General features: G+C 40.7%; 1 protein-coding gene across 1 annotated transcript; it reads left to right on the forward strand.

The window, feature by feature from the left end:
• The first annotated feature begins 8,534 nt into the window (after positions 1-8,534).
• TUSC1 (tumor suppressor candidate 1) lies at positions 8,535-11,912 on the forward strand. Its single transcript, XM_025852885.2, has one exon. It carries the CDS (start codon positions 8,776-8,778, stop codon positions 9,403-9,405), a length of 630 nt encoding a protein of 209 aa, XP_025708670.2. The 5' UTR covers positions 8,535-8,775; the 3' UTR covers positions 9,406-11,912.
• The last annotated feature ends 778 nt before the right edge of the window (positions 11,913-12,690 follow it).

Below are 12,690 nucleotides of genomic sequence, written 5' to 3' on the forward strand. Positions count from 1 at the left end.
AATATAGATAGGTAGGTAGTAAAGATGGCTGTCATCTAGGAAAACTTTGATGGAAAGAATGTTTAAGTCATGATCTAAAGGATTTTTTTTTTAAGGCACGCCACACAAAGTGGAGGAAGAATATGTTCCAATTAAATGCACATGGATGTTCAAAATCTCCAAAGCAAGAAACAATCTGACAAGCTCTAAGAATTAGAGGAACCCAGCATGGCTAGAGTGGAGTAGACATGGAGGCAACGAAAATAGATGTCTTAAGAAATAAGCAGGAACCACAGATTATTCAGGAATTTGTAGGCCATGATGAGGATTTTGGATGTTATCCAAAGTATCACGGGAAACCATTGGTGGGGGGTGGTTAAGCAGAGGAGCAGCACGTTCATATTTATGTTTGCAAAGAGTTATACTGGCAGCTCTGTGCAACATTAATTTGAGAGGATAAATATTGATACCAATAAAGCAGTTGAGGCATGAGAGCCAAATGATAGATGATAGTAATTTGAATTAATCTGATTCAGAGGAGATGCTGAGAAAAATCAAGATTTTTTTTTAGAGAAAGAAATGAGCAGCTTGAGATGGGCTCTAGGACCAGAGGTGGGAATGGTAAGGAAGAAGGAGGAATCAGAGAAGACGGCTGGCTTAAACCACCCGATGGGTGGTGGCACTAATCCCTGAGATGGGGAAGTACGGAAGAAAAACAGGTTGGGGGAGGGGGCAGTATATTAAGAGTTTTATTTTGGGAAAATGTTTGAAATACCTGTGACATAGTCAACAAGACATGTCAGGTGAGAACTGACCTATGAAGCTGGAATGCAGAGTACAATTTTTGGATTGAGAGATAAATTTGGAAATCACGAGCATTGAAAAAAATAAGGTCTCGGATTGAATGAAATATTTAGTGAAAACAGAGAGAGGAATAAAGGAATCCAGCATAATCTGAAAGTTTGTAATTTTAGAGTTTATAATTATAATGGCAACATTGTTCAAGTTCCTACAGTGTGCTAGACACTTTATATATTTTAAGTATTTTAAATACTAGTTCATTGTAGAATTTCAATAAATACTACTTGATTGAATGAAAGTGCAGCCTTCACTAGGACAAAGATTTTTTTCTGTTAGAAATGTGGTAGAACATGTCCTCATCTTAGCTGAAGTGCCAAAACTAAAGCATAGAGGATAGGTGCCTCTTTGTCTAAGAGAGGCTAAACCATATCCAGAACATTCATCAAGGGATTGAGGCTGGGAAACTGGTTCATTGTCCAGTATATAAGAGGACAGCATCATCAGAGAGGAGATTGAGGAGTATGAATGTCTTTGAAGAGTCTAACAGACAATGTTGTCCCAAATTCCTTGCTCCCTACATATTCCAAGTATAAGTACCTCAAAAGAACTACAGATAAATAATATGAGTAGTCCACAGAATGGAAACTGACATTTGGGCCTGAAGCAGAATGCACTCTGAACTGCAGAAACTCGTATTCTTATGCTTCCACAAGATGGAGTGTGATGAAACCGGCCTTGAGACTTGGTGTTGGTGGAACACTGTTGCTTGGATATATCTGAAGGGTAAAGGTTACCTGAGGATGACTTTGATGACAGAGAAGAATGACAAGTGGGAGTGACTGATACTTCCTGAGTTTGGATTAATGGAAAGCAAGGAATATAACTGGCTTTAGCCTTCTCCAGAGGGAGTACCTGTGGGATACCATCAGAGTAAGGAGTAGGGAGTCCCTAGAGGTGAAGTGAAGATAAGAGAATGATTTGTGCCAGAGGATCAATGTGGGATGGTCCAGGAACCCACAAATGTGCCCTATGGGAAAAAAGACTTGCATGCAGGCATCTGCCATCAGAGGACCCAGCGCCAGAAAATGGCAGCACCAGCTACCTATGGCTTTTCTTCCTTTTCCTCCAGTCCCACTTTTACCTTGTCTCCATTTCCAAAGGAGCTAGAAATAGCAACTAGAGGAGGGTGAGTAGGTGAAGCATGGAAGAAACTAAACATGGTTCTCACCCTCCTTTCCCATTGCAGACTGGTTAACCCAGATCTGGGGCATGGGCAGAGATGCTTCTGTGAGGAGATGAGAAGCGATGAACTGGATGAGCATTGGAAGTTTTAAGTTATATTGCAATGGACTTTTTTTTTTTAAAGATTATTTATTTGAGAGAGAGAGAATGAGAGATAGAGAGCACGAGAGGGAGGAGGGTCAGAGGGAGAAGCAGACTCCCCGCTGAGCAGGGAGCCCAATGTGGGTCTCCATCCCGGGACTCCAGGATCATGACCTGAGCCAAAGGCAGTTGCTTAACCAACTGAGCCACCCAGGCGCCCTGCAATGGACTTTTAATATCTGAAAATGAGGACTGTTCATTAATGCTTGGAAGTCATTGCAAATTAAGGGTTCTTCTTGAGATATTATCCAAGGGAATGGAAGGAATAGCTGACAGAATGGGTTTGTGGGGCAGTGGTAGGAGAAAATTAAATTGCTTGTCTTTTGCACCCTTCTGAAAATAGCTCATGAATAACTTAGTTCTAATTAGAATTTATTCCCAAACTCCTATTACTACCTTCAATGATGTGTATATAACTGGAGAACTTAGATTGAGACAGAATCAGTATCTTAGGTTACATATGCTTGAGAATAAGATGGCCCTGTGTGTACAAGATTGATGTGAAAAACTCTTTTCATTGGCATAAAATCAAACATATAGAAAATGCTGGAAATACCTTAAGAGGTCTCTTGGTTTTCTTTTCTATTATCAATTTCTACATCACTTTCCGAAAGCTGAGACCAATAATTAGAGTAAGAAGTGGGATATACTAATTGCCCCAGTAGACCTTTCTGTGATCCTGAGAATGTTCTATATCTGCTCCATCAGTCATGCTAGCTACTAAGGTACATGTGACCACTGAGAACTTGAAATGTAACTAGTATAACTGAGGAATGGTTTTTAAATTTTATTTAATTTTAACTCATTTAAACCTGAATAGCTCCCTGTGGCTAGTGGACAACATGGGTTCAGACTATTTAAGGGCTTGTACTAAGCTACACACAGCATAAAATGACACTATTTTAGAATTGACAAAGGCAGTTCCCAGGCATTTTCCCTCTTAAAAAGTTTATGTTAGGGGTGCTTGGGTGGCTCAGTCGGTTTTAAGCGTCTTTTTTTTTTTTAAGATTTTATTTATTTATTTGATGAGAGAGAGACAACGAGAGAGGGAACACAAGCAGGGGGAGTGGGAGTGGGAGAAGCAGGCTTCCGGCAGAGCAGGGAGCCTGATGCAGGGCTCGATCCCAGGACCCTGGGATCATGACCTGAGCTAAAGGCACACGCTTAATGACTGAGCCACCCAGGCCCCCCAAGCATCTAACTCTTGATCTCAGCTGGGGTCTTGATCTCAGGGTCATGAATTGGAGCCCCGTGTTGGGCTCCACACTGGGCATGGAGCCTATTAAAAAAAAAAAAAAGTCTATTTTGGACTCTTATTTTGGTTAAGTATCCTGTGTAGATACCTTTTGCTCTTATCTACATTACTTTTTGTTAATCTATAATGTTTTTTCCCTCTTTTATTAATCTGGCTAGTGCTTTTATAATATTTGAAGGAAAGAGGGTGTTTCCCCCACTGTAGAAAGTATCCTAATTAAGACAGATAAGTCATGAAGCTTTTGTTTATGTCACAATTTTCCCTGTAGCTAGAATTAAATGATGCTGTCAAAGGGCAATGCTAGTGTTTGATGGCTTTTAATATTTTTGTCCATATCAAAAGACTAAATAAATGCAATCGATATTCCCAATTCCTAACTCTGTAGTAATTATTCCAATAAAGAGATATTCATGCTACCAAGCATCAATACATGTTCTTCATTGCCCTAATAAATCTGCTCCTAGAAAATAAACCATGTTCAGCTTGGGCTTTAGAGAGAATATTAGCAAACACCAAGCTCAGAATGTTATTAACCAAAGCCTTCAGCACATGGGGCTTACAAAATATGGATTTTTAAAACCCAAACACTTAATGAGAACTATCAAGAAAGAAGAATCATATCTGCAAAGGGGCTGCATATTATATTTAGGGTGGCTCCTTCAGCAAATAGCCCAAATGAGGATTTTTAAATAGCACTGGCTATTCAGGAGAACTCATTTTATAAATGGCTATCTCACAAAATAAAACAACTACAAAATAATAGTATCAACTGCTATGAGTATTTCTTGCTGGCTGACTCTATTTTAAGATATTCAGAGATCCTCACAAGAACCCCATGAGTTAGATACTATTTTATTCTCATTGTATAAATGAGGAAGCTGTGGCTTTGAGGAAACTGTTGTTAGGAGGCTGTCCAAGGCCAATACTCTGGAGTGGGAGAGTTATAATATTTATCAAATCCAGGTATGTCTAAGTCTAAAACCCATACTTCTTATTTATTACCTATTTAAAAATCTATGTTATAAAGACCCACTATATATTTTCTAAAAGATTTATTTATTTCAGAGAGAGAGAGAGAGAGAGAGAGAGAGCACAGGGGAGGTGCAGAGGGAGAGGGTGAAGAAGAGAATCTCAAACAAACTCGCTGCTGAGCCGGGAGCCTGTCAGGGGGTTCGATCTCACAACCCCGAGATCATGATCTGAGCTGAAACCAAGAGTCAGATGCTCCACCAACTAAGCCACCCAAGCATCCCCAAGACCCACGATATATTAAGACAAGTCATTAACAAGGCAGTGCCAACCTTCTTGTTTCAGTCTGAATAATTCCAGCATGCTACAGATCTTTCTTTGTGAGTTTCTGTTAGCTCAGTCTGCTAGATAATATAGGTTAACTTTATTGACTATTAAATGGTTAGCAGTTCTACTTGGTAAAATCTTCCTTTAAGATTATTAAGAAAATGTCATAAATTTGTTCAACATCCTAGTCGTTCAAGAAATATTTGTATCACTCACTCACATTCTTTCTCTCCCTATCTCTCCCATTCTCCCTCTCTCTCTCTATATAAATAGATATATTTAGGAACTCACATCCTGTTTGCAGATCCACTTGCACAAGAAATATTAACACAGGGAAGGACCTCAGCATCAAATTACCAGAACAGGCACTACTTTCTCAATGTTTAAAAGAGGGGAAAAAATACTTTGAATTCAGGGGATCTAAGACAAATGGTATGAATATAAACTCATGTATAAATGGTAGAGTATAAACTCTGTCTTGGTGGATTCTTTACAATCCAGATATGTGAGGAGAGAAAAAAAGGTACTGTAAAGATAACAGGAATTTATTTTCCATAGTTCTGGAGGCTGGGAAGTCCAAGATCAAGGTGCTGGTTGATCCAGTTCGCCAGTGAGGGATCTCTTCCTGGCTTGCAGATGGCTACCTTCTGGCTGTGTACTCATATAGCAGAGAGAGAGAGAGAGAGACAGAGACAGAGACAGAAAGAGAGAGAGAGAGAGAACATCAAGTTTTCTGATGTCTTTTCTTCTACGGACACTTAACTCATCAGGAGAGCCTCACCTTCATAACCTCCCCTAAACCAAATTACCTCCTAAAGGCTCATTCCAAACACCATCACATTAGCAATTAGTGCTTCGACATAGGAATTTTGGGAGAACACAATTCAGTCCATAGAAGGTACATTATAACAAAACTCCAAGGCAGAAGTACTCAGTGACTCTTGGTAGCAGAGTGACTAGACCAGCAGGGTAAAAATGGGAAGGTAAGTAGAGAAACACCCAGCACATCCAGATTAGCCATAACTTCCAGGCTAAGGAGTTCAACATTGTTATATAATTGAACTTGATGAAGTTGTTAACCAAAATTCATTTGGTGAGATATTATAGGATGTTTTAAGGAGAGAAGGAACAGAGAGATTTTGGATATAGGATGACTTGTCCCAATGTAAATGTGTCATAAATTACCTTACTGCATGACTCATTTTGTAAGAAACATGATTCAAAATGGAGCAATGAGAGTCAAATGAGTACAGTATGACAATAAAAGATCTTAGAAAACTATGGATACAGGAAACATACTATATCATAGGGCCTTTTTCTCAAGCAAGCATGTAGAAATGTATAACAGCTACCATGTATGGAAAGAAAAAAATTTTTGGAGGATGGGAGAAAGGAGGCAATTAACTCAACAGCTGTCAGTCAGAGGTGGTTTTGAGATGCATGACTTGTAAGGCAAAAAGCAGCTCCACTCCAATTTGCTGATCCCCCTTTTCTCAACTACAGTATTTACAAAAATGTTGGTTTAAAGCATTGTATTAAGAAGCACAGTGATCGTAACCTCATCTGTTCTTTTTTCTTACCTAAGACAGGAGGGAGAATACTTTTTTAAAATTAAATTTAAGTTGTTCAATAATTAGAGAGTAGGCATTGAACGTATAGAGGAGGAAACAAAAAAGCTAAATAAGAAAAATCCTCTTAAAAAAAGAAGTAGTAGTAGTTACAGGGAAATAGCAAAATCAAGTACTCTAAATGACTTACTTGCATTTTTCTGCTCTTTTACTCTAAATTTCATAAACTTAGTGAAGGTTAGAGTTTCCTAAACACAGTGTGCAAATGGCCCTTTGGAGTTCATATTATTTTGTTTTTTATTTTTTAATTTTTATTGAATGGAAGGCAGTCATTGATTTAATTCTGGTCAGGATCCACACCGGGGGCCCTGCCAGCCCCATCCATGGTGGGTATATTTTACTTTTTAATTTATAAAACTGTCAAATTTATTAAAAGAGAATTCTTACCTCTTTCTCTTGAGTAAGTGGCTTAAAGGACAATGCATGTTAAGTCAGGAAAGAACAATCTATGTCCTTTGAGACTTTTTCCTATTTAGCAAGCAAATAATTTTACTGTTTAGAAACTCCCATTCTTAAAAGAAAGCACAGGTGAGTATTATATTTTTTTCTAATTAAGCACTTACAGGGGCGCCCGGGTGGCTCAGTCCTTAAGTGTCTGCCTTCGGCTCAGGTCATGATCCCAGGATCCTGGGATAAGGCCCCGCATTGGGCTCCCTGCTCGGTGGGAAGCCTGCTTCCCCCTTTCACTCCCCCTGCTTGTGTTCCCTCTCTCACTGTGTCTCTCTCTGTCAAATAAATAATCTAAAAAAAAAAAGAGCTTACATAGTTCTCTACTATAGCCCCATATTTCTTCTAAATTTTATCAGTTCCATAATTTTTCCTCTATCAAGGTCTTTTTTTCATTTTATTTTCATATCTTATTTTTGCAATAATATTTTCATATGCAGACTCCTGACAAAAATAATGGATAGAAGCAGTTTTACTAAGTTTGTGCTGCTATATTTAGAAATAATATAATGTTCATCTTATGGCATATAATTCTTAACATATTATTGTAAGTATATTTAAATACAAATCAGTAATTTTGGCAGTGATCAGTTTAGTAATTCTGTTGTTTCAAATCCTCTTTCAACTTAGAAATTATACCCATCGTTTCTACCTCCTATTTGAAAGATTAGTGGCATCTCCGTTAACCATAAGGTGAATGTTCATTGCTATGCGCAGATAACTTCCATGGCCATTTTTGATAGCTTTTGGTTGGATCATCCCCCTATAGATACATATTTTTTCCTTTCCTCTCCTATTCTGACCTTTTCTCTTTTCTGGAACCTTCTTAAAAATATTCTTGCTACCACCATTCTCCCCCATCAGAATCTGGCATCAGCATCTTTTCCTTAATTTACTCTGCAAAAATCCAGTTATTCTATAAGTTGAATCCCTTAAAAATAAGGAATGTGATTCATTGAGTTGTATCCACCTGTCACCAGAAATTTTGGAACTTACTTAGTACTCAAAGTTTCTTGAATTCTTTTTTTTAAAGATTTTTATTTATTTATTTTTGAGAGAGAGAATGAGAGAGAGAGAAAACACATGGGGGGAGGGTCAGAGGGAGAAGCAGACTCCCCGCTGAGCAGGGAGCCCGATGTGGGACTCGACCCCGGGACTCCAGGATCATGACCTGAGCGCAGTCGCTTAACCGACTGAGCCACCCAGGCGCCCAGTTTCTTGAATTCTTGAGCACATTTTGAGTTTCATAGGTTTGTGGACCCGCTTGAGCAAAACAACTAGTTATAACCAAGTTTCTACAGAGTTGCAGACAATTTGCACAGTGGAGCACTGGTTAGTCACAAATTGGGACTTGCCTGTATTGTTGAGAGACGCCTGTTCCCATTTGAGGCCCTTACGACAGGTACTCAATTCTAATGCTTTATTGAGCTTAGAGGTGGGTTTAAACCGTACGGTTCTAAAGGAAGCAGTTACAGCTTTTCACCTTGCCCACATGTCTGTCTCAGAACTTACTATTTTATTATTCTTATTTGCTTTGGGTTGTCGTGTAAGGAGAAAGGTAACCACTGGCGGTTGCGCCGGATTGCAGGGCGAGGCCGGCTGGTTCCTGCAGTGCCCAGGCCTGCACGGAAGCGCCCGGCAGAACCCAGCTGAGGATACACGCTTCCCCGCCCCCCCCCCCCCCCCCCCCCCCCCCCCCCCCCCGGCTCTGCCAGAGGGCTGAGCAGCAAAGCGCTCCCCGGGGGCATTGTGTGTGAGCTGGCCGCAGATCGCAGGCCCAGGGGGGGAGCTCCACCACAGGAGACAAGACACGCCTCAGACCGGCAAATTCCCGGCCCCCTCTGGCCCCAAGCCAGCAACCGCCGCCCGCCACCTCTTCTCCTCCTCCGCTGTGGCCCCGACCGCCCCGCCGGGCCCCGAAGTCGTCCGCGCCTCAGCGCCGGCCCCTCGGCCCACGGCGCTGGCGGCGCGGTAGAGACAGGACCTATGTGGCGCATGCGTGGTGGCGCCACCAGGCGCGGGAGCTGCGGCGGTGGGGACGGCGGTGGGGACAGCCGCGGGCAGGGCCGTCCCGGCCGGGCTCGTGGGGGTGGCGGCGGCGGCGGCGGCGTGGGCTGGCGAGGCCGTGCGGGCGGCGCCCGACAGCAGCTGGAGGAGCGGTTCGCGGACCTGGCTGCGAGCCACCTGGAGGCCATCCGCGCGCGGGACGAGCGGGACCGTCAGAACGCGCGGCTGCGCGAAGAGAACGCCCGGCTGCGGCTTGAAAACCGGCGGCTGAAGCGCGAGAACCGCAGTCTCTTCCGTCAGGCTTTGCGGCTTCCCGGCGAGGCTGGCGACGGGGCGGCCGCAGAGGCGGCCAGGGCCACCCCAGGCCCCGAGGAGGCCAGCACGAACCGGAGGGCGAGAGGCGGCGGCCTCGAGGACGAGCCAGGCAGCCCCAGGGCCCTGAGGGCCCGGCTCGAGAAGCTGGAGGCCATGTACCGCCGAGCCCTGCTGCAGCTGCACCTCGAGCAGCGGGGGCCGCGCCCGCGTGGCGACAAGGATGAGCCCCCTCTGCGCGCACCCGAGTCAGGCCTGCGCGCCCCGGACTCAGAGCCCTCCGAGCCCTGGCTGTAGCCCGAGGCCGCGGCCGGGGAGAGGCGGGGCCTCGCGCGGCCCCTCCTTCTCCGCTCGCCGCTCCCCCATCTAGCAACGCCCTGGGCCCTCCGCCGCAGGACTGGACCACTGCGCCCTCCGCCTCCCGCCAGGCACCTCCCCGGGGGGCTTGGCGTGGGTCGGTTGAGGTTGAGAGCTTGCCGGGCCCCCTGGATCCGCCACAGTGCGGAGCCCCTGCCTCTTTCCCCTGCTGGTTTCCATGGGTTGAGGCCTAGAAGCGGAGGGGCGGGTTTTACAACAGCAAGAAATGGGTGCCAGTCAGCACTTCCTACTGCCTGAACTTTTCAGGGTGTTGTGAGGACCTCTTCTATTTTTTTTTTTCTTCCTGTTTTGGTTCTTTGAGGAATGAATAATGCATTTTGAGTTGTTTGAATTTGTTGTTCATTCTTCAGTCCCCTAAAACCTCAGCCAATATCTCTTATGTGGTCAACATATGCTTTTATGAGTCAGTATTACTTGGCTATCTTATAAAATACCACCTTTTTATTAAAAAGGTAATATTTATTACTCTATGTCTGCTCCCTGCTCCAGTCCTTAAACATCTAATATATATTGATTTGTTTACCCCCAGGAAATTTTTAAAATATCTGCCTATAAGTGATCCTTTAAATTGGCAAATAAATCTGATGCATTAAAAATAACCTAGAAACATCCCACGACTATTCTTTGAAATGTGTTACGTTTTTACACGTTTTAAGAAGTATACATGACATGTATAAATTTTACATGTTTTATATCTGACTTTAGTTGTTTGTAAGCTACCATTTTCGCTTAATGTAAGTGATCGTTTTAAATAATTAAAGATTAGATAGTCTAAATACTATTTCATTATTTTTATTACATTTTAGGTATTAGAGCATAGTGCACAACTACTTTGCCTTCTTTTGTTTAATAATTTTTAAGAAATTATGAATTATTTGTAAATCAGAAGTCTCCAAACAGGGATTTAAGTCTCAAGTGTGGTTTCACTGGCAAAAAAAAAAAGGTGGTTGATTTCAACAGCGAATGTTCTAAAATCACTTTTTTTGCATTTTACTGAGTAGGCACTTTTGCAGACTAAGTAGTAAAGAGGATACCATTGTACCTCATAAAAATCATGGGCATAATACAGTGTTTAAGTGATGGAAAATATCAGTTGAAGAAAAAAGTAGAAGTTTTTGCTAGAGCTAGAAATTATTTCATGAGTTAGAGATTTTATTTGTGACATATTCTAAAAGTTTCAAATATATTACATATATTACAAAAAAGGTACCAGGGAAAGTAGTTTTGTGATTTTTCTGTTCCTGTTTTTTTTTTTTTTTTAAGATTTTATTTATTTATTTGACACAGAGAGACAAAGCGAGAGAAGGAACACAAGCAGGGGGAGTGGGAGAGGGAGAAGCAGGCTTCCCGTGGAGCAGGGAGCCCGATGCGGGACTCGATTCCAGGACCCTGGGATTATAACCGGAGCCAAAGGCAGATGCTTAACAAATGAACCACCCGGGTGAACCTGTTCCTGGGTTTTGAAGACACCTTGTGCATTTTGCCTAAAGGTACTTGATATTTAGTTGTCAATATTTAAATCTTCCCCTCTGACCGAAAAATATAAGAATCTTGGTGAGGATAATTAGGTATATGAAAAGTATTTCTATCAGCTTTACTTCATTTTCTAATAGTGAAAGAAAACAGTTTTAGGCGGCAGTAGGAATTGAAGAATAGGAAAAGAGCCTATCAGCCGTACTGCTACTTAACTGTAACTTTGGGTTTAAATTAGTTAATCTTTCCAAGCCTTAGTTTTCTCATCATTAAAATGAGCACAACCTCTACCTCAAAATATAAAAATTTTATTGAGATGTTATATGTAGAATGCCTGCATCAGAGTAAGTGGTCTATCAATGAGAATTACAATCTAAAATGTGAAAGTCGTAAATGCATATTTTACTGACACTTTGCTTTCTGTACTTTGCTCCTATATGACTTTATATTAGCAGAGAAATATATTCTATGAAAGAGTTGACATTTTTCACTCCTTATAAATAAATAGAGGAGGTAAAGCCCTATATACTAAGGGAATAATGCATCAAAATTTGCCACGTGTCAAAATTGGTAATCTTCAACAAGCAAGCAAAATACTTAGTTTACATAGTTTTTATGCACCTTTTGTCTTAAAATCATGTACAATGTAAGTATGTAAAAAAAAAAATTGTAAAGGAATGAGGCACACATACACAAAAGTGAGGACAACTTTTAAGCGTAATTCCTCAAAAAAATTCTGAAACCAAAATGTCCCAGAAGATGGGTTAAGGCTAATATATTTAAACTTTGTTGAAATTCTCTGCTGATAACCGATAAAGCATCATGTAATAATATAAAAGATGTTTGTGATATCAAAATATATGCCTGTTAAAGAAGTGGGTAAAGTTGATTTTAGAAAAGTTTGATGTAGGATCTATTTTGATCTAAAATAAACCAAAACTTTAGATTAATCATACCTTGACATTTTATTTTCATAATTTGTTGTGCAATGAAGAGGGCTTATAATTTATAGGAATGAGCAATAAAAATATGCCATGTTAGCAAACAAATTTAGTGAGAAAGATTGGCATTTTTAAACACCATTTTTTATGGCTGCTATTCACAAAACCATACTTTATCTTTTCCTCTATAAAAATATATATAAGTCAAAGCAATACGGAATGAGTATGTATGTAGATCATAGAACAAGTTATCCTTGCTAAACTTCTTGAACATATTTATAATATTTATAACATATTACAAGAATACTGGAAAGTATTTTTTGTCTCATTTAGTCTTAGACATAGGTTTGTCAGTTTAGGAGTATTGCCATGATGAAACTAATACCAAATTTTTTAATAAACTGAATGATCAGTACATACTAAATAATTACTAGTGCGATTTTGATGCCACTGCCAAAATATCATTCTCTGTTTCGCTAAAAGGAACAGATTTTCACTGAGAATTTGTCACAAAATCTTCACATATGAATGACACAATTTATTAATCTTTCTGTTTAGTGATTAATCATTACAAATTCTCATTTTCTACTATAAACTTGCTTTTTTGAAATATATCTTATCCATCCGATACAGACAGTATATGAATATATTTATGTACTGGAAATAATGGACCAAGGAAGGACTTAGATAATAACCACTTCTGACTTTATAAGGATTAATCATGCTCAAATTTCAAATTTTAAGCTTAAATAAGATTTTCATCTCTCAATGATCAGAATTAAACTGCATT

The sequence above is a fragment of the Callorhinus ursinus genome, unplaced genomic scaffold (assembly GCF_003265705.2).
Source record: "Callorhinus ursinus isolate GAN/ISIS: 27379988/994484 unplaced genomic scaffold, GSC_fseal_2.0 scaffold42, whole genome shotgun sequence".
Taxonomy (NCBI): Eukaryota; Metazoa; Chordata; class Mammalia; order Carnivora; family Otariidae; genus Callorhinus; species Callorhinus ursinus.

Excerpts from the sequence above, each read along its gene's own strand:
- TUSC1 (XM_025852885.2), top strand. The coding sequence starts at position 8,776 with ATGTGGCGCATGCGTGGTGGCGCCACCAGGCGCGGGAGCTGCGGCGGT.